At 39.7% G+C, this 27795-nt stretch overlaps 3 protein-coding genes and 1 long non-coding RNA gene across 4 annotated transcripts; 2 read left to right on the plus strand and 2 right to left on the minus strand.

The window, feature by feature from the left end:
* Positions 1-1134: 1134 nt before the first annotated feature.
* Positions 1135-5007, plus strand: nanos1 (nanos homolog 1). Its single transcript, XM_088294928.1, has one exon. It carries the CDS (start codon positions 1223-1225, stop codon positions 1889-1891), a length of 669 nt encoding a protein of 222 aa, XP_088151054.1. The 5' UTR covers positions 1135-1222; the 3' UTR covers positions 1892-5007.
* A 1838-nt stretch (positions 5008-6845) lies between these two features.
* LOC148338513 (uncharacterized) lies at positions 6846-16275 on the minus strand. Its single transcript, XR_015842807.1, has 3 exons — positions 16173-16275; positions 8665-8728; positions 6846-6950 (listed from the first exon to the last, which is right to left on the minus strand). It is a non-coding gene; the product is annotated as an uncharacterized LOC148338513 (long non-coding RNA).
* On the minus strand, positions 10681-16040 carry LOC148338514 (uncharacterized). Its single transcript, XM_088293053.1, has 2 exons — positions 14959-16040; positions 10681-14882 (listed from the first exon to the last, which is right to left on the minus strand). Exons 1-2 carry the CDS (start codon positions 15812-15814, stop codon positions 11074-11076), a joined length of 4665 nt encoding a protein of 1554 aa, XP_088149179.1. The 5' UTR covers positions 15815-16040; the 3' UTR covers positions 10681-11073.
* LOC148338515 (tubulin alpha chain-like) lies at positions 15826-20268 on the plus strand. The gene is made up of 4 exons (XM_088293054.1): positions 15826-16204; positions 18137-18356; positions 18419-18567; positions 18958-20268. Exons 2-4 carry the CDS (start codon positions 18239-18241, stop codon positions 19930-19932), a joined length of 1242 nt encoding a protein of 413 aa, XP_088149180.1. The 5' UTR covers positions 15826-16204; positions 18137-18238; the 3' UTR covers positions 19933-20268.
* Positions 20269-27795: the final 7527 nt, after the last annotated feature.

Here is a 27795-nt window from a genome sequence, read left to right on the forward strand (position 1 = left end):
AATCTGGGCCCCATCTGAGCATGAGTGAGAATCCAATGAGGAGTCAATACTTCACAGGGAGAAAGTCCAATGAAGCGCGCTTGCGTGTCTTATTAGATCACTGGCAGGCACATATGAGAAGTCAGTGAGTTCCTTCCTGGGAGTTTTAATTAGAACACCAGTCACTCGACTTTATCTTTGTTTGAAGGGGGGCTTCCAGCATTCCTCAGCAGGAAGACAGAGGCCTGATTCCACCTGACATTACCGCTGGATTGTACCGCAAGCAAGATTCATAGTGATGAAAATTTTAAGGCCTGTAAACAAGATACAGATGCACTTGACTTAATCCTGCAAATATGCCAATGATATTTTTGTGTCCAAAAATATTCCTTGGCAAAGATAATAATACTCATTTCTCATTCACATTATCAGAGAGTCCAAAAATCTCTGCCACGGAAGCTTTGATTCCTCTCGTCTTGCCTCTCTTTGTTTACGTTCACTGGAGATTGCACTCTGCTGCCCCCTGTTGAAAGCTTCCCAGCATGACAAAATTGTTTTCATTATGTATATGGGGGTCACTCTTATTTTTTGCACATAATAATAATATCCATCCATCCAGGCACTAAACATTACAACAAACAACTAAATACCAAAACTTTTAGGACTCGTGAGAATTTGTGTCCAAACTTTTGACATGTGTCAACTCCATTTTCACAATGTTGTGTGTCCATGTTTGTTCCGTGGTGCTTGGCAATTTGCTGCATTTCTCCTTCAGTCATTCATTTTTTTAAATGTCTTTTGAACGCCATTCCCACTCAGAGACTCCTCCGCCGCTTCCACTTGATGAGCAACAATACAAATAGGCGACATATAACCTACTTTCTCGACAGTATATGTGCCTTACTGCATAATTTAGTCTTGTCATCGAGTAGTTTTATCTTATTTATTTTGGAAAACAAAAAATTCACTCGTGACAATAAAGGTTTCCGATAGTAACCCATTCCAGCCGACAATAATAATGCATGGATACTTTAGTATTCCTCATAAAACTATAGCTGACGATTGTGAGCGTGCAGAAATGAAGAAGCAGTCGTGATCCACAACGTGGTTCCAAGCAAGCCACACCCACTTCCCCCCTCTCCTTATAAGGCCTAGAGCGAGCGTTGGGCGATCAGATGAGACCACCACACTGGACATACCGCACCGTCCGGGAGGATTTTATTCTTCTCGTTTCCCGGCCAGCATGGATTTTCTCAATCACAACTACTTGAGCGCCAGGGGGCCCTACGACTACACGTTTAATTTCTGGAACGACTACCTGGGCCTGACCACGCTGGTCACCAAGAACCCCAAGCTGAGCATGCCCCACATGAGCCCCAACTCCATCACCGAGTCCCTGAAGGCAACGCTGGGGCTGGACGACGCGCCCGAGTGCGCCTGCGCCTGCGAGGGCGGCGCGTTGGAGGGCGGCGGCGGATGCTGCTGCTTCGGATGCCCGCCCGGCACGCCACCGCCGCCGGGTTGCGTGACGGAACTCAAGGAGCGCTTCTCCATACTCAACCCCTTCCAGAGCCAGCTGCCGGAGCGGGAGGCGCACGGCTGCTTCCCCGGCTTCGAGCGCATGAGGACCCGCGGAAAGCCGGCGTCCATGCGCGCCAAGCTGGAGCCCAAAATCTGCGTGTTCTGCCGGAACAACGGCGCCCCAGAGGAGGTGTACGGCTCGCACGTCCTCAAGACGTCCGACGGCCGGGTGGTGTGCCCCATCTTGCGGGCGTACACCTGTCCGCTGTGCAGCGCCAACGGGGACAACGCGCACACTATCAAGTACTGTCCGCTGTCCAAGGAGCAGCCCCCGCAGAGGCCACTCAAAGGCGGCCGGGCTGTGGGGGGTAAGCGGATGAAAATATTCTAAAAAAAAAAAAAAAAAAAATAGTGAGAGAGAGAGAGAAAGAGAGAGAGAGAGTGAGAGTGAGAGAGAGAGAGAGAGAGAGAGAGAGAGGAAGAGAAAGGGAGAGAAAGAAATAATGAAAAAAAAATCCAACTTTAAAGTATGATGAAGAATTGCACTGAACAATTTGCAAATGACTGTTTTGGTTTTATTTAGACTTTAATCCCATAAGGTTGAGTATTCATGGAGGGGTGTCCCACAAAATACATACAAAAAAAATCGTATTTAGACCAATCCAATGTAGGTCGAAATATTTTAAGCAGTTAAATATATATTTTTAAATATACTGTATGTTTGGTGTTAAATAAGCAACAAAGCAAATATTACTTTTTTTTTTTAATAACTTTTTAGTGTGGTCTTTTTTTTATTTTTAGGGTAGCCCAAAATTTAATTTTCTGTTTTCATTTGAATTTTTTTTAGAATAATTTCATTTTATTTTATTATGGTTTTATTTTTATATTTATTTTTTTTCAACTTTTCTATCATTGTGGTCCTAAAACTCATTCATCATATTAATTGCTATTCTTAGACAAATTAATACTTTTTTATCATTTTTATTTTGTTTTATTTTTTTATTTTTATTATTTTTTGCTATTTGGGGTCACCATGTTAACTTAAATTTTTTCTTTTTCCCACTTTTTTATATTTTTGGATATTTTTTTACTTTCTGGTGTGGCTATAAACCTCCTTTGTAATGTTAGTTTTTATTATTATAAATTGTCATATTATTATCATTTTTCTATTCTTTTATTTTCTTGCAACGGGCCCATGAAAAAAAATATTCGGCCGCATAATAGCCCCCGTGCCGCACTTTGGACACCACCAATGTATCCAGATCTATTTTTATAGTTCCTTTATCCACTCATAGATGCCTTGTACATCGGGTTATATTTTTTCTTTCCTAGTGTGTAGCCATTGGGGAGCTAATGTGTGTGCGTGCGTGCGCACGCGCATACGTGCGTGACTGTGCGTGTATGTTTGAGTTGTGTATAAACAAAACCAATGTACAGTAATCATACAAAGAGATGGACTCAAAATAGTATTTTGGTTAGTGGGAATTTGAATGTCATGTTTCTATAATGAGTATTTTTGTATATTTGGCAGCAAAGCTGACCTTTTTTGTTGTCGTCGTTTAGAAAACCAAAGTTTTGTTGGCCATTAAAAACCCTCCTGTTATGTTGCCGGTCAACTTGACCTATATGAAACTTGAGAAAGTTTAATTTTAAATATTTACAATGAAATGGTTAGGGGACGAGTTAATAATTACACTTAAACAATGTTTATCTTTTTTTTTTCAGTTTTGGACACCTATGATTACTAAACGTGGCCCAAATGAAACTTCCCTAGGATAGTAAGAGTTAATAAACAAGATTAAACAAGCCCTGGGTCAAATTGACCCATAAGAAATTTCTTCTTGGCTTAATTAAAATGTTTGATTTCACATATGTAAAATGAAATGGCTTGTCAAAGAGTTAATAATGACATCAACAATGCCGTTTCAGACACCCCAAACAATTCCGTTTGAGAAACGACTGAATCATAAAAAAACTCACCGGGTCACATTGACCCTGATGAAACGACTTTTGTTTGGCTACAGAAATGTATTATTTCAGTAAAACTATCTTTACTGAGATTTTTTAAAATTCAGTTTTGGACACGTTTGGTTAATTAAACATGCTCTGGGTCAAATAGACCCATATGAAACTTCTTGACAAAAATGGTTCCTTTCACAAATGGCTATGAAACTGATATTCATGGGGTTAATAATGACATATAAAATAAAAATGTTTATTGGGCTTTTTTTTCAGTCTTTACTTTTGGATCATTAAACTCACACTGGGTCACAATGACCCTTCTGAAACTTCTCAATGAAAACATTTTTTAAAGTCACATGGTTATTGGGATATCTTAATTCAGATTTGGACTTGTTTGGATACTAAAGCATGCTCAGGGTCAAACTGACCCGTATGAAACATCTTGACTTAATATATTATTACTGAAAAGAGTTTGTTGTGATTTATTTTCAATTTCTGACACTATTGTATCATTAAACAAACCATGGTTCAGAATGACTGGATGAGACTTGAAAACAAAACGTTTGAATTGGAATGTTTTCATGACTGAGTTCATAATGTAAAAGGATCACCCCCCCCCCAAAAAAAACAAAAAAACAAACACTTACGGGTCAAATTGACCCATGGACATTATTGCTGTTCCTGAGAAAACAAATGTAACAGGAGGGTTTAACAAAAGAATGTGTCCAGTCAGGAGTCGTTTGATCCCACAAAAGTTGACCGTGAGTCTGCAAAGAGGCGGGCCGGAGTGGGACACAAAACAATATGTCCTCTGTTTAAGGGAGCTGCTGTTCTTTTCATGCTAGGAATGTTTCATGTTTCCCCCCAGTTTTTCCAAGCCAAACGCCTTCATTTTTGTTTACATTGCCAAATAAGGGCATCGACACACTGGATTTCACGCTTCTTCTTCTTCCCACTTGGAGACAAGCAAATGAATGTCAACCACACCCCCGTTTTTCTGAGGAGTTCCCAAATAATCAACAATAATCATGCAAAACTGTTGCGAATGTATGCAGGACTGCGCTTGTCTTGACAGTTTACCAAAGGAATCAACGGTTACGGCTGGCATGCGTGCGTGTGTGCGTGCGTGATGTCAGTATTTGAACAAAGAGTGACCACAAGAGGGCGCTACCTCAACCCGATTTTTGTACTTTAAAGAAGAAAAAAACAAGACTAAGGCAGTTTATTGATAGAGTGCCATTTATAATAAGGGGTTTTGATAGTATTTTGGATCTTTGTATAACATAATTGTATTTCTGTTGCATTTAACACAACGAGAGAAATCGTTATTGAGAGCGTTGATGTGTAAATACTAATGAACATGCCCGTACTTTTTAGGCAAATATACTTTGTTGTTGTTGTTATTGTTGATTGTTTGGATTAAATGAAGACGTGATGATGATGGAAACACTGTTGTTATTTATATTTGACCACATTTCTTTTGGGCTGTATGCTGCTGTGCAGAAAAACAAACTCACTAGAGAAATAATAAACTGATTAAATATTTGTCTTTTTTACTTGGTGGTACGCTACGGGTTTTTACTCAACTGTTACTGTTATTTATGTCTATAATTCATAGCAAAGAGACAAGAGAAATATGACACAAATGATTAATGAATTGGATGAATAAATGGCCAATCAATTAATTGTAATTCTTAGGAGAGGTTGAGCTACAGAACCAAAGACCCCAATTCCATGTTAACTTCTTTCGATATTAAACGAGGAGAGCCTGTTCTTGGCTATTTTACTGTCAGATATACCAAATACTGTCACCTACTGGCGTAGCATGCACATTACAATGCTTTAGTCCTGAGCTTTTGGGGAAGAAAATACATTTTAATAATAAGAATAACAATATATACTAATTACAATGCATTACGTTCGTAAAAAAATGTTAATAGATTTTTTTTTCATTTCATCTTTTTACATTGCTATTCTCCAAAATGCTAAATTACGGCATTTTTAATCATTTTTGCAATGTTGTGGAAACAAAAAGCAAAAAGTAACTTCAGATTATAAACAAGAATAGTACTTATGTTCAGCTGGATCAAGTGTCTCTTTATTGATCTTTTATCTCTGTTTTGTACTCTTTTTCACTGCATTTATAGTGGGTTCCAACTGTACGCTGATTTTTGTTATTTATGGGTCAGCCTGGTCCTTAACCCTAACGTCAAATAGCGGGAGACCACTACAAGAATTTGTCATCATAACATTCCAACTTTTGTTGCATGCAGCCCAAAGCAACTCACATTTCCTCCAGCCTCAGCCCCGCCATTAAATATGGATGACGACTAAGTGGGACTGGGATTGGCTTCGGCGAAGGCTAACGTTGCAGCCCAGGCGTGTTATTCCCCCCAGGCCGCCACCTCCATTAGTGCAGCGCATGCCGGGCACCGTATAATCTAGTTAACCCAGCCACTTACGTGATGTGTATCTTACATGAACGTATAATATGCCTTACCCTGCTGACTTGAGTGCACAATAAAGTCTGACGAAGGGAGTGGAGGCTTTTAAAGGACAGATATGCTTTATTTTTCACCATTTAAAACAGTTCCCAGGGCTCCCGCTTCACATGCTTTTGTCAAAATCCAAAATGACAGAACGACAGCACAGTTTAAACCACATTTCTTGTCCTGCTGAAATAAGTCACCGAAAATTGGAGTGGGCTCACTGCTTTTTTGTCATTTTACAAGAAAGTGGTTCAACAACTGAGGCGCTGGTATTTGTCTTCAGTTTTATAGATGTCGAATCCCGAATAGCATAATCTTTGTTGCCTGAATGAAAAACAAACTGGGATTAGAAAAACTAAATAGCATTATGGTGAACATGCCATTTCTCTATTAATTTCTGTACATAACTTCAAAATGACAATAATGGAGTTAGCCCACTAAATTGTCAGGGATTCAAATTAGCCGTTTGTAAAGGGCTAGTCCTAGCTAATGCAAGGGACTAAACAGTGGAGCTAAGCCCAAAGTGGGAAAAAAAAAAAATCAAGTGTCCATCCATCCAACAATTATCTGTTCCGCTTCTCCTCACACAAATAGTATAAAATAATTTTCAATTGCGCAGGCAGCACTTCATAAATTACACTGTACTGCACTACAGTGTGCAAGGTCACATCACGGAATATAAGTAAGATAATCCTTTCCTCATCAAAGAGAATGTGAAAATCTTTTGAATCAATTTCATTTAACTTTCAAATACTAAGCCTCCCCTAAACCAAGCAAGAGCCACTTATCATAAGTTAACACTTATCTGTGCATTCGATTAAACTCAATGCAGCTCTGCTTACCTTTTGGCTGAGACATGACCTCAGGGTTGTCGCAGCATTAGGGGATGGGGGTGTTTCGACATGTAAGCAACTCTGGATGATAGTGTTTCACACAGACTCCGGTTGTTGCTTGAAAATGGCTCAGGATCTTCACCCTACCTTGCTCATAATGTGTGGGCTCCAAGACACATTTTCAGAAATAGTACGAGAAAATCTTAAGAGTGGCGTCCCAAGTTATGAGTTCTTCAAATTGCGAGCTTTGTGTTGCAAACCCAATTTGAGGTAGCAACGAGCTTCAAATACGGCAGCACTCGAGTGAAGTAAAAAAAAAAATTTTAAAAATGGAGCAATTGAGCCACAGTCATGGATGACTTTAAGGTTTTTAATGAACTGGAAAAAAATGAGAATCGCAAGGAGCTGCTATAGAAGCACATTTTGATTATTGGACTTATTTTTGTCTTCTAAAAGGCCTCCTTGTTTCCGCTTTCTTTTGTTGATGCTGCTAAGCTTTTAAAGGGTAGTCTAAAAATAGCCGACATTAAGAAAGTGCACTGGCAGTCTTTATCTACAATGAGCGAAATAAATCCGCGATAAAAGTTAATGATGAGAAGTAGTGTTTATCAACTCTGAAGCTAAAGTCAAAATGGTAGCTTAAAAACAAGAAGACACTGATGTTGAAAAATGAAAAAATCACAACATGGGGCTTGTTTATTTCTATAGGGTTTGAAGAAAAGACATTGGTATTTACAGGAAAGAAGAAAAAAAAGAAAGAAGGGAAGAAAAACAAGTTCCCTGCTGTCCTTTTTTATTTTTGGTGCAGCATCTAAGAATAAATGAGTGATAATAGATAAAGCGAGAGAGCGCCTGGACTCAATGGCGCCTTCAGGCACATGAAAAAGAAGAATATAGCTCACAGTTATTTGAGGGTTTCTTTTCAAAGTTTTATCGAAAAAAATATACATCTTTAAAAGGGAGGTTTGCAGTGTTAAAACTACTCAGTACATTTCATAGAGTACACTATAAAAAGCTTTTATTTGGTCACGGTAAACACAGTAAAAGTTGAGAGTAAAATATTCAGCGTAAAATTCTCTGAGTATATTTTATGCTGAATTTTATGCAAAAAAATTCACTCTCAACTTTTACTCTGTTACCTGGGACCAAATTTAGTCTGTTTACAGTAAAATGTAGTATTCTTTGAAATTTACTGTGTGCTATCAAGATTGGTAGCCTTACTTAGCAAAGCTGCACCCCAAGTAAACATTGATAATTAATTTAAATATAATATAATATAAAATAATATATAACAGCCACAATTGACGCCACGTCAATCAACACGCAAACTGGCGAGCAACTTAACAACAAGCCAACTCTACTCACTCATTCGCTATCTCTCGTGTCACTCAACAGGCCAGTCCTCACTTTTTAAAACCGCACACATTCTAAGTCACAGATACTACAGAGTACAATATGAAGTTGGCTACTCCTCAAAATGGACAAAAATGATACTTGCACCTCATAAGTGGACACATTCAGGCAACTTTTTTTTTTTTGCTCCTCCACCAAAGGTTTATTTTAAAATTTTGGACCGAATCACATTCTGCCATCAATAGAAATTCACTTAATTTTTCTATTTTTTAAAATCCTGTCAGGAAAATTACAGCAGGACTACACGTGGAGTATTTTAATGTATATATATTTAATATTACTGCTTCAAAGAACAAATCATTAGAATTTTTTACTTGGCGGTGACCTTCCAACATTGTACATTGACACACATAAATGTGCACACAGATATTTTTTATACAAATGAAGGACCCCAAACATTTTTGTTGTAATGGTCAAGACATTTTCGAGTACCAAAATAAAAACAAATGATTAAAAATGTCACTCACCATTGCGACACTTCAACGAGCCGTGGTGGCTGCCAAGGAAGACCTCAGACCGCTCCAATGTGATCTGCTCGGGAAAAGTTGGCCATTCAGTACAATACTTAATGCAGTTTGGGGACTTGTGACCATTTCATATCATTGAAAATTTATAAACTCAGGAGGGTTAAATAGTGGTGTCCATAGTTCAAAGCAAACATGATGAATCAGCATTTAGCTGTTATGCTGCACTCAAATGGAATAAAATGCCAACAAGACTTTAGTCAGTCCGAAGTGTAAATGTTTTAAATCCAAGTTGAAAACAGTTTTTCCCCAATACCTAGGGTAAAGGTGTTTTTAATAATTTTTGTAATATTCTTTTCCAAAATTGTGTTCTTCTGCTGTACATTCTTTGAGTAATTTAAGTGTAATACTTTTTATTTATTCACTAAATTCTTTGTGATTTTATTTTTTTTTGCACTGAGATGTGCATTGAATTACCTTGTGTATGAAATGCGCTATATAAAGCAGCCTTGCTTTGCCAAAAATTGTATTTGACCTCCTCCATTTGCAATGTCTAGATAGTATTTCTGACTCATTTATCTTCATTGAGTATAGCAGTTATTTTTAAGTGTTATCAAACATTTAAACAGCATTATATCTAATAGTGAGTCCAGCGCCTAGTTATTTGATGTGTACATTTATAAGGACCTATTTAGCCCTCTGACCCACATGACTCATGTTGACGCTGATAATGAGAAGTAACAGATCGGTAGTTATGGAGTATGGGTCCCATCACACAGGCAATAAGGACATCCCTGCCTGTCGCCTAGCAACAACTCCCAGAGATAAAATTGGACTGCAGCCAAGCATGAAAGTCATTCCACAGAGCAGGCACAAAAGCGAGGTGAAAAGGGATAGCATCTTTTAGAACCGGGAGGGAGTGAGCGGGTGAGGTGGGGCGGGCCCGAGGAGTCATATGGTACTGCTCAGTTTTTTACAACAGCTCATTTAATCTTTTGGGAGGAGTGTTTGTAATATATGCATAGTTAGGAAATAACCCTCACAATGTACAGATGAAGACCTATATAAGGCACTCGGGACTGGTGGTCAGCTAATTGCAGGGCACATAAAATGAACAAACCATTCGCAAAGTTGTATTTTATTGTATTGTATAGGGATGAATTAGAGATTTTACCAATGTTTTTGTCGGTATAATTTTAGAGGTTCTGTTAGTCTGTAGTGATAGCTTTAGCAGGTATGTCCCAGTACTTTTGTCCATGTAGATTAAGCGATACGCAAAGTTGTATTTTATTGTATTGTATAGGGATGAATTAGAGATTTTACCAATGTTTTTGTCGGTATATATAATTTTAGAGGTTCTGTTAGTCTGTAGTGATAGCTTTAGCAGGTAGTGATAGCTTTAGCAGGTATGTCCCAGTACTTTTGTCCATGTAGAGTAAGCGATAAGCAAACGGTCCAAATCTGTGTTTCTCTCGCCACTATTTTCATCTATACAGATTTATGGATTTAAGAGATCTGTCCCAGTAATTTTGCCCCTACAATGTTTTTAATTAAAACAAAGGTATGCCACATTATCAGTAGATAAATTGAAAAAAAAAAAGCACTCTTTTTACTCTACATCAGCATATGCAAACTACGACCCGGGGGCCACATGCGGCCCGTTAAACGTTTCAATCAGGCCCGCCGAACTTGAAAAAATTAAATAAGTAAACCTTGTTCCCTGCAATTCTGATGTGTCCCCACTAGGAAGTGCAATCTAAGACAGATATTTTGTTATAATGCGTTTGTTCAATTTCATTTAGAATTAAAACTTATTTTCTCTATATACTATGTATTTTTTTCTCCAAAGTGAGGTTACCCAAACATGTGCCCACTTATCTGACATTTGAACTCAATTCCTTTCACTTCTGGTAGAGGTGAAATGACCGCGCATCCCAATACTTGTGTACCTTTTGACAAATGACAGTAGTTCTATTTTCTTTAAAGCAACCAGCATATTTTTATTCACAATTACTCATTTAATTTACTCAGTTTTCATCGTGAAAAGCTTAAAAGGTGTGTCATTATGTTACTGGCTGTTGTTTGCTTTGGTTCATTCTGTACTTGCATATGAACTTCTCTTTCATCAAATTAAAGTGCATACGTACAAAAAAAAACATCCAAAGTGCTGTCAGGAAATCTGATGCTATTCCAGCTCAACAATCAAAGTGCGGGCTGGAGAAGGCAATTGGAGGATGTTAGAATTTTCCTCTAGTTCCAAAGCCAGAGGCTCCACTTCGTTGTCTGGGTACAGCAGAGATTCGTTCTGCTGCATTGTAACAGCTACTCCAAAAACAATGATTTATTATCTGAACCACAAGGGAGGGTGTCACTCCAGATTGATCCATCTTCACACCCATCTCTTACCAGGACTTATGTTTTTGCTTTGAAGCACTGCTGAGGAGAGGATATAGCCAAAACCTCAAGACCAGGATGATCGTTATTGTGCATTGACTCTGCATCGTTCAGTGCAGTCCCCTGTGGACCCGGGCTTTGTGGTTCCTCAGAATCTAACATCACCAAAGTAAGTTTCTTCTCTCGAATTTCTCCTCTATCCACATGTTGGGCCTTTTCTTCCTCTTCTCCGGAAAACATATATTGAATCTCAAGCTCTGTTTCTTCATTAAGGTGATCTGATTGGGAATCTTGTCCACATGGTACTGTTTGACTTGGGAGAAACTCCTCACAGACCTCCACTGTGTACTGCTGAAGGCTGTGGATGTTTTCAGCAGGTGGTTCCACATCTTCAAGAAGAATGTCATCAATGCAAAGCGACACTGTATCCTCCAGTTCTGCTCCCAGTGTATCGAGACCTTGTGGTTCTTTAAAAAAATCTAGCATCACTGAAAGAAGCTTGTTTTCCCTGTGCACAGAGTATTCAATAGTTTGGGGATGTCGTCCCACTTCATCAGAAAGAACCTGATCCACTTCAGCCTTCTGTGTTTCTTCAAACATCTGTTCTATTCTGTCCTCCTGATCCACTTCTCCATCACCCTTCTGACCATGTTCTACCCGTAGATCAAACATCTCTTTTATTTTGTCCTCTGTGCCCTCACCTTGCTGCTCTGCTTCAGAGCCTACGTTCTCTTTGTGGTTTTCAACAGATTGCAATGTTATTTGACTTTTCAATAACTCCTCCTGGGCCTCCAGGATTGTGTCCTTTACAATTTTTTTAATGGTTTCACTTGATGGTTGCATGTCCTCAAAAAGAATATTATCAATGCACAGTGGCTCTGCATCCTGCCACCCCTCAGAAGATTCTATCCACACCGTACAAAGATGGTTATCCTGGTGCTCTGGTGGCTCAATTAGTCTTCCTACTTCATCAGCAAGAACAAGATCTCCCTCTCTATCTATCAGCTGGACCTCTTTGTCTTTTTCCATTGACATTTGATTTTCCGTCTTGCTCCCCTGTCCTTCACTCCACTGTTTCTGGTATTCATCAAATCGCTGTGTTGTTTGACGTTGAACAAATTCTCCTTGGCGATGGATGTTCTCAGAAAGTGGTTCCACATTCTCAAGCTTCGGCTGATCATGGAGAAGCAGTGAGACCGCATCCCCGACTTGGGTGCTGTGTGGCTCATCAGAAGGTTTTACCTTCATGGAAGAAAACTGGTTCCCCTGATGTTCATGATTAACAATTGTTGTAGGTTTTACAATTGCAACATCATCAAGAACATGATTATTCTCTCTATCAGCCTCTTGAGTGTGTTCATGTTCTTCAGTTTTGAGCTGAAATGCTTCATCAAGCTGCTTGGACTTGGACTCTAAAACATTTTTCATGTTTGCATTGGATCGTGTTATTTCTCTTTGGAGAAACTCACCATGGGCCTCCAGTGTGTCCTGCACAAGGCTTTGATTGTTCCCAGCAGTTGCTTCCATAGCCTCAAGATCAGGATCATCATCAATGCGCAACAGCACTGCATCCAGTTGTTCAGTCCCCTTAGGACAGGAATCTTTTGGCCCTACAGGGTATTCTACCATCACTGAGAGAAGTGGTGTCTTCTGATGCTCATTGTTCACAAATGTTGTAGGTTCTATTAATACTTCATCATTAAGACCATGATCTTTTGCTCCTCCATCAGGCTCCTGAGCTTGTCCTTTGTGTTCTTCAGACGAATCCTCTTCAGTTGTAGCTGCCAATCCTTTATCAAGATGCTCATAGTATGCTCCTTTGTCCCCGTTTTCATCAGATGGCTCTGCTGTTAGACTTTGGAGTACCTCCTCATGGTCTTCAAGTTTGTCCTGAACAAGGCTTTGAGCCCTCTCAGTTGAAGCTTTTATATCCTCAAGAACATGAAGATCAATGTGCAGCAGTTCTTCACCCTGCAGTCCTTGGAAAGATTCTGCCCTCACCTTAGGAAGTTGACTATCTTGGTGCTTAGCATTGACAATTGTTGTAAGTTGACGTCCTACTTCATCTGCAAGAACCCAAACATCCTCACCATCACCTTGTTGAGCCTGTTCATCTTCTTCAGATGCCTCTAGTGCTTCATCAAGGTGCCCTGATTTGTAGTCTTTACATTCATTCAGGTATTCAACAGGTACCTGTGTTGTTTCACTTGGATGAACATGCTCATTAGCCTCCAGTGTGTCCTTCACAAGTCTATGGATGTTCTCAATAGTTGGTTCCACATCTTCACGATAACTATTATCAATGTGTAACTCTGAATCCTGCAGGCCAGTCCCTTGTAGACCGTAATCTTGTGGCTCTTGAAGAGAAGCTACATTCAAAGGAAGGTTGTTCTCAGGGATTACAAACAGAGATTTTGTTGCTGCTTCATTTGCAAGCAACCTATACTCCTTTCCATCAACCTGCTGAGATTTTCTCCATTCGGCAGACATCTCTTCAATTCTGGTCTCCAAACCAAAAAGCTGCACTGATTTAGAGGCTTCGTCTGATTCCTGTGGTTCATAAGGTCCCAGTATTGTTTGAATTTGGTGAAACCCCTTGTCCTGAACAGGTGTATGGACGTTCTCAACAGGTGATTCGATGTCCTCAACATTATGATCATCAATATGTTGTAGCTCTGCATCCTGCAGCCCTGTCCACATTGAACTCTGACCTTGTTGCATTTCAACAGACTTTACAACCAAAGGAATCTGGTTATCCTGGCACTCAGGGTTTCTAATTGTCGTATTTCCTCTTCCTTCATCATTGTCAAGAAGCTGATCCTCAGCTTCATCCACCTGCCACACATGTACATAACGTTCCTCTTTTTCAGAGATCTTTTTGGCCTCCAGTCCTACATCAAGCTGCTCTGATTTGTATTCTTCACTCCTTTCCTGGTTTTCATCAGCTTGCGTTATTGTTTTTTGAAGGTACTCCTCATGGGCCTCCAGAGTGTTGCGCACGAGGGTTTGAATCTTCCCAGCATGTGGATTAAAATCATCAAGAATATAATCAAATTGCAGTAACATTAGATCCCCTAGAATACTGGGACCTTGTGGCTCTTCTGGGAAATTCAACATCATGGAAGAAACCTGTTGCTCAGGGTTAAAAATTATTAAAGGTTCTCTTCCTTCTTCATGAACCAAAATATGATCCTGCTCATCGTCGTATCGCTGAGCATGTTCATTAGCTGTCTCGGAAATCTTGAGTTTCCCTTCATCAAGCAGCTCTGATTTGGTGTCTTCACCTTTTCCCTGGTTGTCATCAGCTTCCAGTATTGATTGACCGTGGAGAAACTCCACATCGGCCTCCATTATGTCCGGCACAAAACTCTGGACGTACTCAGCAGCTGTTTCCGCATCCTCAAGAACAGGAAGGTCATCAGTTTGGATCTGCTCTGGATCCACCAGTGTAGCCCCCAGTGTACCGAGACCACGTGGATTGTCAGAAGCATCTACCTTCACCAAAGGAAGCTGGTTCTCCTGGCTGTCATGGTTTACAATTGTTATAGGTTCTCTTTCCTCAAGAAGCAGATCCTTCGCTCCATCTAATTCTTGGGCTTGTTGATCATGTTGCTCGGACATGTTATCTTCAGTCTTGGCCTTCAGCCCTTCATCAAGCTGCTCCAAGTCCGAGTCCTCATTGTCTTCCAGTTTTTCACCGCACGGTGTTGTTTGAATTTGGAGAAACTCATCGTGGGCATTCAATGTCTCCTGCACAAAGTTTTGGATGTTCTCGGCAGCCGATTCCTCACAAGAGGTTTCGGAAGTGGTGGAAGCCTGAGAGTCACCTGGGTAAAGATAAATACAGTAGATGGTAATCTCTAGATTTATACGAATTTTGCATTGAACATAAAGACTGCTCACCTCGTTCCGCTTCCTCTTTAAGGCGCTGTCTTCGCTGTGCTTTCTTTTTAATCATAGCCAAAGCATTCAAACTTTCTTGGATTTTCTTCCGGTCCTGGTTGTCCCATTGCTCCCGCTCCTTGCGTTCCAATTCAAGACCGCCCAGAGCCCAGGCCTCGGCACAGGCCCTGTCCCTGAGGAAGACAGGCCTGTCGTCCAGGAAGGTGAGATGCCTAAGGCGGACGATTAGCGTCTTCCTATAATTGGGAATCTTGGTCACCACCTTGTTGCCCATCAAATTCAGGACCCGTAGTTCTGGCATGGCCTCCAAGATGGGGAGAATCTCCGGCTCATGGAGCAGGTTGTGTGACAGATCTAGAACTGTGAGGGCCACACATTCACTCAGGTGCTGGATGTCATGGACCACCTCCAGTTTGTTGTGGGCAATCTGCAGGGTGCTGAGCTGAGGGAGGCAAGAGATGTTCTCGATGGTGTTGATGTAGTTGTTGGACACATTCAGGGAACACAGTTTCTGCATGGGCGCAAGGTTCTCCAGCTTGTGGATTAGGTTCTGCTGCAGGAACAGACAGCGCAGGTTGATCTGCGCATCCAGGTTCTCAATGCGCTGCAGCCCATTGCTCTCCAGCCAGAGACATTTGAGCCCAGTGTACTCCTCCAAGTTCTCGATGGTGGAGAACCCTTTAAAGTGTAGGTAGAGCGTGTCGTTTAACTGCGGTGTGCAGTAGAGCCTGTTTTTCTTGCAGTGATCCTTCAGGAATGCCTTGGTCATCCGTGGCCCCGAGAATTTCTTCAACGGCTTATTTTCGTTGCTTTTTAATGCACCTGGCTTAATTTGTGTCGAAACTGTATTTTCCATAGTGTCCCTGAACTAGCCACGGTTAACTTCCGTATTCGTCACCGAACGTTTAGTCACTACCGTCTACGTTTAATGCCGTTACTGAGTCCAAAAAGTTGGTAATTAAAGCTCTCGGGCGCTGATATCTGCTGGAGTGGCGTCACACAGGAGTTATTTTGTATCAAAACGGCACGATAAGTGAGTTGCAGTGACGTCAGATAACGTAGGTGTTTGAATAAACGTCACAAGCGCTGTGACATCGGACCCCAATGGCGCATGACACCTGCTCTGGTTTAAAGATAATTACACGGGAGGAACATCCATGATTTCCGTCTGAACTTTTAGAATGGTTTGTCAAGTTAGTTTAGCAGAAGCTTACCTGCCGGTGAAAGCAAGAGTCCACGTTCCTCGGTAGGTATTCGTCCCGTTAACTTAAGAAAAAAAAGTCACCACTCCTTATGATTTCCAATCGCGGTATTAACTTATTCGCTTTCTCGGAGACAAGCACTGTTCACTAGCCAATGAAAAGCACGTATCTCCAAATTCGCTGGCAAAACATTTATTTTTTTGCATAACAGCAAAAATAACCCCCAACCTTTTCAGATAAAGGTGAAACACAATGTTGTTTAATTTTGCCTAAGAAACAAACAAACCAGGTTTGGAGGCAAAACATAATTTCTGCTTTTGTTGTTTTCGCTAAAAAAAAATCAAGACGAAGAAATAACATGTTTTGATGGTATGCTGCATTAAAAACAAAAAAATCCAACATTTGGAGAACACAAGCCAACATAGCTATCCACTTTTTACGCTTTTTTGGGAGGGGGTCATTAATGCTGATGTTTTATTTCATATAAATATAAAAATATTTGTGGATTCGGCCTTTGCAGTTGATGTTGTCAAGCAGAACGTAGACCTTAAATGAAAAGGACACCTCTCCAAACTTAGGAAGTGTTCTTTTTGTTTTTTTAAAAAAACTGAAAAAGAAAATCTAAATTTGGAGATACGGGCTCTGGAATGGGCAGTGACTATTAGAGTGTTTTCCTATGTGCAAAAATGCCACAATTTTTGCCATCAATACTACTGATTTATTTGATGACCATACTAATAAAAATGGTCTGTCATAACACCAACAGGTAAACAAACACTAAATAAACATGAAAATCCTTGGCGAAGCTACAAGAGTTAAAAGTGACACAATCCATAACAGCAAGTTGTTCATAGTCTGTTTTATTCACATGCTCTTAATGACGTGACGCTGTAATGAATGTGTGAATTAAATTGCAGCTAAAAAGTGGAGGTATACAGTCAGAGGACGCCAGTGAGCATGCTCCTGACAAAAAGACCTCTTTGATTGGCCTGCTAAGAAAAGGACTCGCAAGAGCTTCTCAAGCAATTGGAATTAGCATCTAGCTTAGCATTCTAAAAGAAAATAAGAACATCTTGCTACTTAAAGCAAGACTCTAAACATCTGACAGTTAAAAGACTGTCGCTGCTGCCTTTTCATTCCAACCCTCACATACTTCTGCTTCAGGAGACATGGTGAGTGTGATAAAGGCTTTTTGGGGGGGATGTTTGGCATTTTGGAGCGGCAGCATTATATCGTAAGTGCTTGCTCGGTTTGGCATTTTTATTTTATTTCTACAAACAATTTGGGAGGAGTCTGACTCAATTGGTATGTTGTCCAATTTTCAGTTACCTGCACCGACAGTCAGTTCAGTTCAGTACTTGATTTGAACCCTCTCCGGCACAGCGGTCACCACTGTGGACAGCTATTCGCCAATAACGAAGAGATACACTACTATTTTTTTCTTTTGTTGAGGAAAGTAAAAACAGTAAAATAGTAATAGTTGGGTTCTAATAACCAGAATTGTGAATAATTTAAAGGACCATATTGAAGTTGCTTTGGAGATTCAATTTTAATATATTTGTTTCATAAACAACAAAATCAAATTATTGAGATGCTTTTCCATACTCAAATGTGCTTTAGGGTAAAAAAAAAATAATTTACAAGTGCCTGACACTTCCTGACACCAGCTACAAAATGACACCCCCAAAAAATCCTCAGGAGCCCACGCCTGAAAAGAACGGGAATCCGTTTTGTTTTAAAGCCGCCATATTAGTGGATTTCCGCCATTTCCTCCAATGGTATTAATCTGATCGTCATTTTTAGTTGTCGAAGTTGTCTTGCAAGGGTAAACCTGGTTTTGTTGAAAACACAAAAAAGATTGCGGCTCTGTTTGAGAATGTTGCAGTCGGTGCGGACTAAAATAATACCATGCGAGGTGATTCAAAGTTCCTTCTTCCTTTCCAAGATTCTTATAACGACTTCTTTTCCTTCCATAGCGCGAGTGTATCTCGATACACGTGGGCCAGGCTGGCGTCCAGATCGGCAATGCCTGCTGGGAGCTGTACTGCCTGGAGCACGGCATCCAACCGGACGGTCAGATGCCCGGCGAAACGGCCCACGGAGGCGACGGTTCTTCCAACACCTTCTTCAGCGAGACCGGGTCGGGAAAACACGTCCCCAGGGCGGTCTTTGTGGACCTGGAGCCCACCGTCATCGGTAACTCCCCCATTGATCTGTTTAGTGAAAGTTTTAACGACTCACAATGATCATTTCTATAGACGAGGTGCGCACCGGAACCTATCGTAAGCTCTTCCACCCGAATCAGCTGATCACAGGTAAGGAGGATGCGGCCAACAACTACGCCCGCGGACACTACACCATCGGCAAGGAGATCATCGACCTGGTTGCCGACAGGATACGCAAACTGGTGAGTAGATTTCTGGAAGGTACCAATGTCACCGACTCAGCTGCCTGGAGAAACAATTGTTTTCTATAAATATCTCTGGCCTTGCAATGTGTTTGACTTAGTGCTATCTTTAGCGCTTAGCATTTCTGAGAAAAACAAAACGCTCCTTATCGCAACCCGATTAGGCGGCAACATACAGCTGTGCCTTTAATTTGTTCAATGGCTCTAGTTGTAACTCAAAACATAAAATGATTTGTTAGAATGCAATAAGGTCAGACAATTATGGAAATAATAATTACCATGATCATTTTGATTGAAATAGAAATCCGTGCAGTTTTGGTGATGTTTTTGCAGTATCGTGTCAAAGTCCGAATTTTGGCATCGTGAGAACACTCTTTTGTGTATCGCCAGGCCGACATGTGTTCCGGCCTGCAGGGTTTCCTGGTTTTCCACAGCTTTGGTGGTGGTACCGGCTCAGGTTTCACCTCGCTGCTGATGGAGCGTCTCTCCGTGGACTATGGCAAGAAATCCAAGTTGGAGTTCTCCATCTACCCGGCCCCTCGGGTGTCCACCGCTGTTGTGGAGCCCTATAATTCCATTCTGACCACGCACACCACCCTGGAGCATTCGGACTGCGCCTTCATGGTGGACAACGAGGCCATCTACGACATCTGCCACCGGAACCTGGACATTGAGCGTCCCTCGTACACCAACCTGAACCGGCTGATCAGCCAGATTGTGTCGTCCATCACCGCCTCCCTGCGCTTCGACGGTGCCTTGAACGTGGACCTGACGGAGTTCCAAACTAATCTGGTGCCCTACCCGCGCATCCACTTCCCACTGGCCACCTACGCGCCTGTGATCTCTGCCGAGAAGGCCTACCACGAGCAGCTGTCCGTGTCCGAGATCACCAACTCGTGCTTTGACCCGGCCAACCAGATGGTGAAGTGCGACCCACGCCTTGGGAAGTACATGGCCTGCTGTCTGCTGTACCGTGGCGACGTGGTCCCCAAGGATGTCAATGCTGCCATTAACGCCATCAAGAACAAGCGCACCGTCCATTTCGTGGACTGGTGCCCCACCGGTTTCAAGGTGGGCATCAACTACCAGCCACCCACCACCGTGCCAGGAGGCGACCTGGCCAAGGTGCAGCGGGCTGTGTGCATGCTCAGCAACACCACTGCCATCGCCGAGGCCTGGGCCCGCTTGGATCACAAGTTTGACCTGATGTACGCCAAGCGCGCCTTTGTGCACTGGTATGTGGGCGAGGGCATGGAGGAGGGCGAGTTTACAGAGGCCCGCGAGGACATGGCCGCCCTAGAGAAGGACTACGAGGAGGTCGGCGCCGACTCGGTGGACGACCTCGGAGATGCTGAATATTTTTAAATGTAAAACCTCATAAGATGATCGGGAAGCTTGGATTGGTCACTGTGAAACGGCAAAAGTGGATCGGGACTAAAGGGACGAGTGCTTTGCCAAATGTCCCTCATCGATTCATTGTGACAATTAAGGATCAATGAATATATGAATTGATACTTTTGTATATATTGATCCATATAATGCTGCACGGTTTGATTAAAAATGGTTTTCATAAACTAAGAAGTCAATTTACTTGGTGAATCTCTTCTAAAGATTCTCTTCCTTTAATTGGCAAAAACTACACTATGGAAAACAAACTGACAAATGGAAATTGTTTGAAATATTTTTTTACATTATGACAAAAAAAAAACTAAGAAATTTTTGTATTTAGATGGGATTGTCAGAAATTTAAATTTAACATTCAAATTAGATGAAATTGTTTAAAAATACTTTTAAATATTTAACAATCAAATACTGTCTAATCTGAAATAATTTGGAATTCTGACATTGAGCTAGTGCAAAACCATTTAAAAAAAAAAAAATTATTTGCAAATGTTATTTTTTTTTTCGGATCTGGGTTTTTTTTTTTTTTTTTTGTCTTACATTGAATATTAACTTGACTGGATGTTCAGGAATGTTCCCGTGAAACAGCAAAAATGGATAAGTACTAACGAAATGTGTGTTCCCCTAAATTTCCCTGATCGATAGATTAATATCGCCCGATGTTTTTATATTAAGTGTGTAAATCTGAATGATGCTGCGGTTTAATTAAAAAAAAATCTTACCAAGCTCTGGAATTTATATATTTATATATTTCTGATATTTCATTCCATATCAACTTTTCTTGCCATTAGAAAGGAAAAACCCTTAGAAATCGTGATGAATGTACTATTTTTGTTCTGTAAAAAGCAGCTTCCTGTTGAAAAGTGTTTGCTTTTTCTTGTTTGGCTTCCAGGTGGCAAACAGGAGCAGCGAGCAGCAAGGGAATTGTGGAGCAACAGTGACACCAAGAGGACAAGTCAAACAATGACTGTGAGTTTCCTTTAATTTCATTCCAACAGCACCCTCTACGGGAACTTTCGAGTATCACAAAAGAAATTTTTGTTGAACATATATATAGCTATAGTTGAAATTCTTTAGTATTTTGGTTGCGTCTTAATAATTTCTAAACCAAATTATGGATCGTGTATTGGTTGAATTTGAATAAGTTTTTGACTTAATAAAATGTTGAAGTTGCAGTGGATTAAAATGATTTTAATGAAAAAATATTAAGATGCATGCACTATTGCATTCCCTAGGCATATGATCCTTAAATGCTTATTTTTTATTATTTCCCAACAATTTAGTGTCATTATTTTTCTCTGACTTTAAAAAATTTAAACTTCTAAAAATATATATAATTTGAATTTATCTGTATTTGAAAACGCAAGGTTTTTACTGTTGGTACACATACTATTGTATGTATGTATGTATGTACATATATTTGCATATGTATATGTGTATCTACATTTATATAATTAAGAACCTTTATTTTTCTCCCCAGCTTCATAAATTGTAAATTAAATTATGTAAAAAACGTTTTGTTTGGAATTCCACTACCTTGTAATTCTCCACATTGCCATTTGGTGTCAGCATGTCAGCTCTTTAGTACAACACTGTCATTGCAATGACTCGCAAACCTTTCAAGTCAAGTATGCGCAACAATTTTGACTGACTAATACATTAAAATCTGAACCTAGGCAAGGCATCTTTATACCGCACATTTTGTACACTAGTCAACTGAATAGACTTCAAACAAGTAAAGACAACACCTATAAGCATTAACACAACAGTTAGGGACATCAAGAAGCATTGCAGAAAAAGGAAGCGCCTAACAAAATGACTAAAAGAAGGAACATTGGTACACAGCTGAAAACATTTAAAGTAAAATACGTAGGTGTCTAAAATATCTAAGTAGTAATAACAGTTATAATAATAATAAAAATGTTAATGGGACAGTGTGTAAAGATTTGTACGCATTCTATTAGCTTACCGCTAAATGGCACTTGAATCTTCACACCTTTAAGAAGACCTTTAAGGTATGGGATAAAAGCCTATATGTATTTATAAGTATTTACTCTTGGGACTGACTTCACTTCTGTTTGCAGCTTATTCTATTTGTGTGCAGCATAACAGCTAAATGCAGTTTCACCATGTTTACTTTGAAATCCACGAATGTCTACAGATCTCAGAGCCCGAGTGGATTAATATTCTTTCAGCATTTTTTTAATGTATTCAGCACCCAAACCTTGACTTTTGTTCAATTTTAAAGATGCACAATGTTTTTTATTGGATATATTAGAGCATAAAAAATAAGGTAGAATAAAGATGTATTTTTGAAAATAGCTGATGTTTCAAATGTTTTTTCTTTACTGAAATATTTAAAAAAAAAATAAGATCTAAAATTTAAAAAACAATCACACTAATATGAAAAGGAAAATACTTACCATATTTAAAAATATATTCATGAGTTTTTTTAATTATATTATTATCTTTTATAATTATATTTAAGAATTGTTACAAATATTCTTTTGGAATACCTGAAATCTGACAATTAAAGGCTATAAAATGAAAATTTGAAAAATATGAAACTGTTGTTCAGAAAGTAATTGTCACATTGAAACAATTCCTATAATATTTTTTTGGGGGGAGAGCCCGTATATTTTGTAAATAAGATGGAATTTTGTTAAACACTATTTGTTTATATCTGGTTTACAAAAAACTAGATCTACGATGCGTTTGTAAATTAGCTACAATATTTAAAATGTATACGTGAAGATGCTATTATTTCTTTAGCTGTTTAAAAATGGAAAGAATAAAAACGCAAGTGCCAGCCAGTGTTTGAATGGAAGCATCTGGCGGGGCGTTTAATGGCTCACTTAACTCGGCCAACTTAAATCCGGCCCGCCCCGGAGAGTCCGCCAAAGGAATTCACCACCTCTTGAGATATTCCACCTACTTCCCCATAATAGCACTTTTTCTTCTTCTTTTTTACGCCCCCCCTGGGGCCCCCTCCCAACTGCAATGAATGTCAACGCAATATGGCTGCCGCCTGGCTTGGGGAGGGGGATTGACTTGTTTCCAAACACTTAATTCAATTTGTCATCGCTGCCGCTGAGACGTGGGGGAGCTCAAGTGCTCTAATTTGTGTTAATGAGGGCTAATAAAGTCATAGCCCCCTATATTACTGCTAGTGGGGGCTGCGGGGAGTGTGTGTGTCTTCTCAGGCGACCTCTCCTTTTTTTTTTAAATTAGTTGCTTGTACAAACAGTATACTAATCTGCATGCGTTCACAGTGAAATCCTGTTTCATTTCACAATGTGCTGTACATCAATTATCATGCCCAAAAAGTTGTCTCTGCATAAAATGCAGGATTGAAAGGGGATTGACATTCCATAATCTCCAGTAAAAGGATGATCCGAAATACTGTGCTTTCTGTTTTCAATTGTTTACTTATTATTTTTATTGAATCAAATCTGCACAGTGTCAGACCACATAGTGTGCAGTCATTTCATGGTCGACAACGGAATATAAAGTAAATGAGGAAGAACAAAATAGATTTATGAACTGCACTCAAAAAAATGAACGCGCAGGACCACAAACCCAGAACCTGCCATGGACTGGGATTTAACTTTATAGAATTTGATTAGAAAAAGAAAACACTCAGAGCAGTTAAAATAAATGGAAAACAGAACGTGAATCCCAAAAAATCCCTTACAAGAACATGTTCTATGCTGGCCCGTTAGTCGAAACATGACATTGTGATTGATATTGCGTTTGCGTAATATGAGTTAAGCAGAAAAATCCACCTGTTTTCAGCCATGTCAGCCGACGGCAATTTTGTCACTTCTATCGACTGAAAATGACATCATAGTTGCTCAGGCTCACCTGTTTTCTGAAGCTGAGCCATGATTGGTCGTTAGCCGAGCCCTCAGCAACTGTGATGTCATTTTCAGTGGACAGAAGTGACAAAATGTCCACCCCCTGAGATGGCTAAAAATTGGTGGATTTTACTGCTTAACTCATATTCCGCATGTTTGACTTGACAATGACTTGTGAAGGCGCATAGAACATTTTGTTGCAAAGATTTTTTGGGGGTTGACTTGCCCTTTAAGTGTAATGGGATTTTCTTTTACCCAGTAATCTGGCTAATAAAGTCATGGCTTCCTTCTATTCGAGGTGGGTGCCGGGTGGACTTGCGCGAGTTACATGCACGTCGTCTCAGGGGGCCTCTCGCTCTCTCTATTGTGGGCCTAATTAGACATCCTTTGTGGAGATAATACCGCCGCCATATGGCCGGGCCTTTCCGGGGGTGTCAGCCAGAGGGTCCGTGGATGCCCCCCGCAATACCGCCTTGCCCCGCCCCTCGCTCAATCGCACCGGCGGGAACCATCTTCCTGCTTTAGCTGACACCACCAAGACCCTTTCACACTTGAAGGAATTAGTGAAAGATTGATGCCCTCCTACACAAAACATAAAATAGACAACCGTCCCACCCCACCCAGCCACCATATTGTCGCTCTTGTTGGCAACAGAGGTCAAATGTCACTTTTTGCAAAGCTATGGCTGCAAGGACACGGAAGATTTCCAGAGACAAAATTACAGTGGAGCTTCTAACGTATACAAAAAAAACAAATTTGTAAAACATCTCATTGTATTTCTAAATATAAAATATAAGTAAAATTAAAATAAAATATTAAATTGCTTTCTCAAAAACGACATATTTTTTTCTTTAAAAAAATTACCCTTCTCAAATGTGCAACTTAAAAGTTTTTCCTAATATGAATTCCTATACGTTTCTCAAAACTCCGGCATTCCTTTTTTTAATTCTCAAAAACAGGAGACTTTTATAAAATCATATATAAAACTTCTTTTCATTGATAATTTACAACTTGTACATGTATTTCCCCCAGAAAATTACTTTTCTCAAATGTGACTTTCTTGAAAATGTATTTTCAGAAATATTAAAAATTCTTTTTTTCTCATGAATATCAAACAAATGTAGAAGGTATATTGTAAAAATTCTAAACATGATAAATATGAAAATTTAAAGCCATTTTAATCAACAATAGTAATCATAAAATGATCATGTAACTTTCATATACTGTCCACAATAATTTTGTAAAAAAATTGTTTTCAAATATACAATTAAAAAAAGAAAAAAGAATGGAAACAAAATGTTTTTACATATATATTTTTTTCTTTCTCCAAAATGATATTTCGTAATTAAACAATGAAAAAAGGAATTTTCCAAAACATGAGAGAAAAACGTCTTTTCTTTGATTTATTCATTTTCCTTTTCAAAATATGACTTTTTAAAAAAAAAATGTATTCATTAATCGAGGTTTTTAATCCTGTAGCGTTTTTCTTTTCAAGCATGCAAATGTCAACCATTGCGTTTATTTTGTTAATAAGGTTTGTGTGTGCGCGTGTCAAGTGGCCCGTCCTCCTCCTCCTCCTCCGTCGTTGTCGTCGTCTTTCAAGCGGTGAGCGCAACCCTTTGCCGACCTCCAGCAGTTGGCCTCCTTCACGCCTCTTTTCATCCCGCCCAGCAACAACAACGTTGTCCAACTGCCCCCGGTTACCCCATTCCCCCCAACACACGCACACACACACACACACACACACACGCGCGCACTCTGACAACATGCACAAGAATGGCCATGTGTCTTCATACAAACAATGTGTTTGAAACACACGCTGTTAACAAGATTTGCTTTAACAAGGCGCTCCCAGTTTACCAAAACCAATGTTTATCAACCTTTCTGGTAAATTTAACCAAGGCCCAAACCAAATAAACAATGCACTCTATGCAATAGGTAATCAAATTCTTCTTTGCACAATCTCTGGATTTGACCCCTCCTGTCAGGAATATTTGCATTTTGTCCATCAATATGTATAACCATCCATTTCTGAACCGCTTCTCCTCACTTATATGTTAAAATGAGATAATTAGTCACAATAGGGAGCTGATTTGCGCAAAGCAACCCATAAAATTGGGGGGGTCAACCCAAAACTTAGGTTTCGTACTAAATGACCGTGAAAGTCATTTCAAATTGACCCAAGGAGCAGGATGATCCCTTGTCTGTTTTTAGAGTGCTTTCTTTTTTAAAATGTTTTTTTTTTTTCTTGAAAATAGAGTCCCATGTTTTCTTAAAATATCTGATGTCGATCATGATCATTTTAATTCCTTGAAATTACCCTATTTTCATGAACGTCTTTCTGTCAGAAATGGTCATAAAGTGATTTTAATTTGTCTCGAAATAAAAACTCTAATATCCTCGTTTCATTGTTTTTTTTCTTCAGTGTAGTCCATGTACAGTATACAGTGGTACTCCTTCATAGTAAGAAATTGAAGAGATTACAACTTGGAAGTGAAGCGGCTTCCCGGAATGCATCGTTTTCCGGCTTTACCGTCAACCAAACGTAAGTCAATGTCCTCTTGTGTGCATGAATTTAAGCATAAAACTCTCGATCTTCATTCCTGACATTTTTCCACACACATGAAAAGTCTTAAATAGCTCCAGAAAAATCACTCTTCTTTGAAAGGTGTTATTGTAGCTGTGAAAGTTGTTCTTGGACTCCACTTGTGCGCATACTTCACAGCCACTTGGCCCAACATCCTCTTCGTCTTCATCTTTTCGTTTTTCTATGATTTATTTTCCGCCCCTCTCGTTTTGGTGTAACGGCCTAATTAGGAACCCAACTGGACCGCGGCCGTGATAGCGCTATGGAACCTGAATGGAATCAGACACAATTAGGAAACGTATTAGTTCTTGTCATGTTCATAGCGGTAATACAATAAACATGGCTCCGGAATAATCTCAACCAGAAGGGGGGCCGGGGTAAGAGTTTGGGGGGAGCAATAATGCTAACAATTGAGTTTCCCTGAATACGCCTGTACAATGTTAACGTACGCCAATAATATGCATCCTGCCAAAGGTGCTGAGCCACACTTTTGCTCTGTAAAAAAACATTTACACAAATGGATCCTTTTCGGGAAATAAATACAAGGGCAGCACATCACGGTAGAGCCAAGATTAGTAAGATAATATTTAGCCAAAGACCTAAATGTTTTGTTTGGGCTGGTATCAATTATTAGTTGACAAAGTGGCAGATAACTGATATTCGGAGCCGATATTCATTTACAGTAAAAGGGACAATATTGTTGTTCAAAATGTTAAAGATGCATTCCGCAGTATTTTGCCCCCAAGTATCTTTACAATTGCCTTTTCTTTTGACCATTTACGACTCATTCATTTGATAAATAGCAGATTAACACTTTAGTTGTTCACAGTGGGTTTACTTGCAAGCCTCTGGAAAATGTTCTGACTCTGGTTTGAATTTCCCGCGCTCTTTGTTGGAGTGACGTCATGATGTGACCAGAATTTAAGTGGTGGAGAGAACTAAGATCAGTCTTGACCTTTTTCTTTTACTCCAAAGGGGAGAAGAGATGATATTGTCATTTCGAACATGCATCATGCTTGCGAAGAAAGGAGTGTGCAATTTAATTTTTAAGCCGCAGATGGCTCCAGTGATGAGAAATACAACATCATGTGGAGCGTTTTAAATAATACAAAGTCCAGCACTTTGTTTAAATGTTTTTAAACATAATATTTAGTAAACAGATTTTCGGATTGGCAAAATGTCATAGAAAAATTTGGTTGATCTTAGCCAATAGACATTGTTTTAAAATTCTAACCAAAGAGGGAGGTTCTACCTTTAGCAGCTTATAAAGTTCAATGAAAATTTTAACGAATAAATAGCTTCCTAAAATGCCTTTGTTTTAATGCAAAGAAAAAGTGTCAGAAGTTCCCAGGGTCTGCAATTCTTATTAAGTTAACTGAAAAT

This window comes from Idiotropiscis lumnitzeri, chromosome 4 (genome assembly GCF_059441095.1).
Source record: "Idiotropiscis lumnitzeri isolate Australia: NSW breed Sydney's pygmy pipehorse chromosome 4, RoL_Ilum_1.0, whole genome shotgun sequence".
NCBI classification, from domain to species: domain Eukaryota; kingdom Metazoa; phylum Chordata; class Actinopteri; order Syngnathiformes; family Syngnathidae; genus Idiotropiscis; species Idiotropiscis lumnitzeri.

Excerpts from the sequence above, each read along its gene's own strand:
- nanos1 (XM_088294928.1), top strand. The coding sequence starts at position 1,223 with ATGGATTTTCTCAATCACAACTACTTGAGCGCCAGGGGGCCCTACGAC.
- LOC148338514 (XM_088293053.1), bottom strand. The coding sequence starts at position 15,814 with ATGGAAAATACAGTTTCGACACAAATTAAGCCAGGTGCATTAAAAAGC. Across the intron at positions 14,883-14,958 it reads TAAAGAGGAAGCGGAACGAG|GTGACTCTCAGGCTTCCACC; the intron begins GTGAGCAGTCTT and ends ATCTTTACCCAG.
- LOC148338515 (XM_088293054.1), top strand. The coding sequence starts at position 18,239 with ATGCCCGGCGAAACGGCCCACGGAGGCGACGGTTCTTCCAACACCTTC. Across the intron at positions 18,357-18,418 it reads CCTGGAGCCCACCGTCATCG|ACGAGGTGCGCACCGGAACC; the intron begins GTAACTCCCCCA and ends TCATTTCTATAG. Across the intron at positions 18,568-18,957 it reads CCGACAGGATACGCAAACTG|GCCGACATGTGTTCCGGCCT; the intron begins GTGAGTAGATTT and ends GTGTATCGCCAG.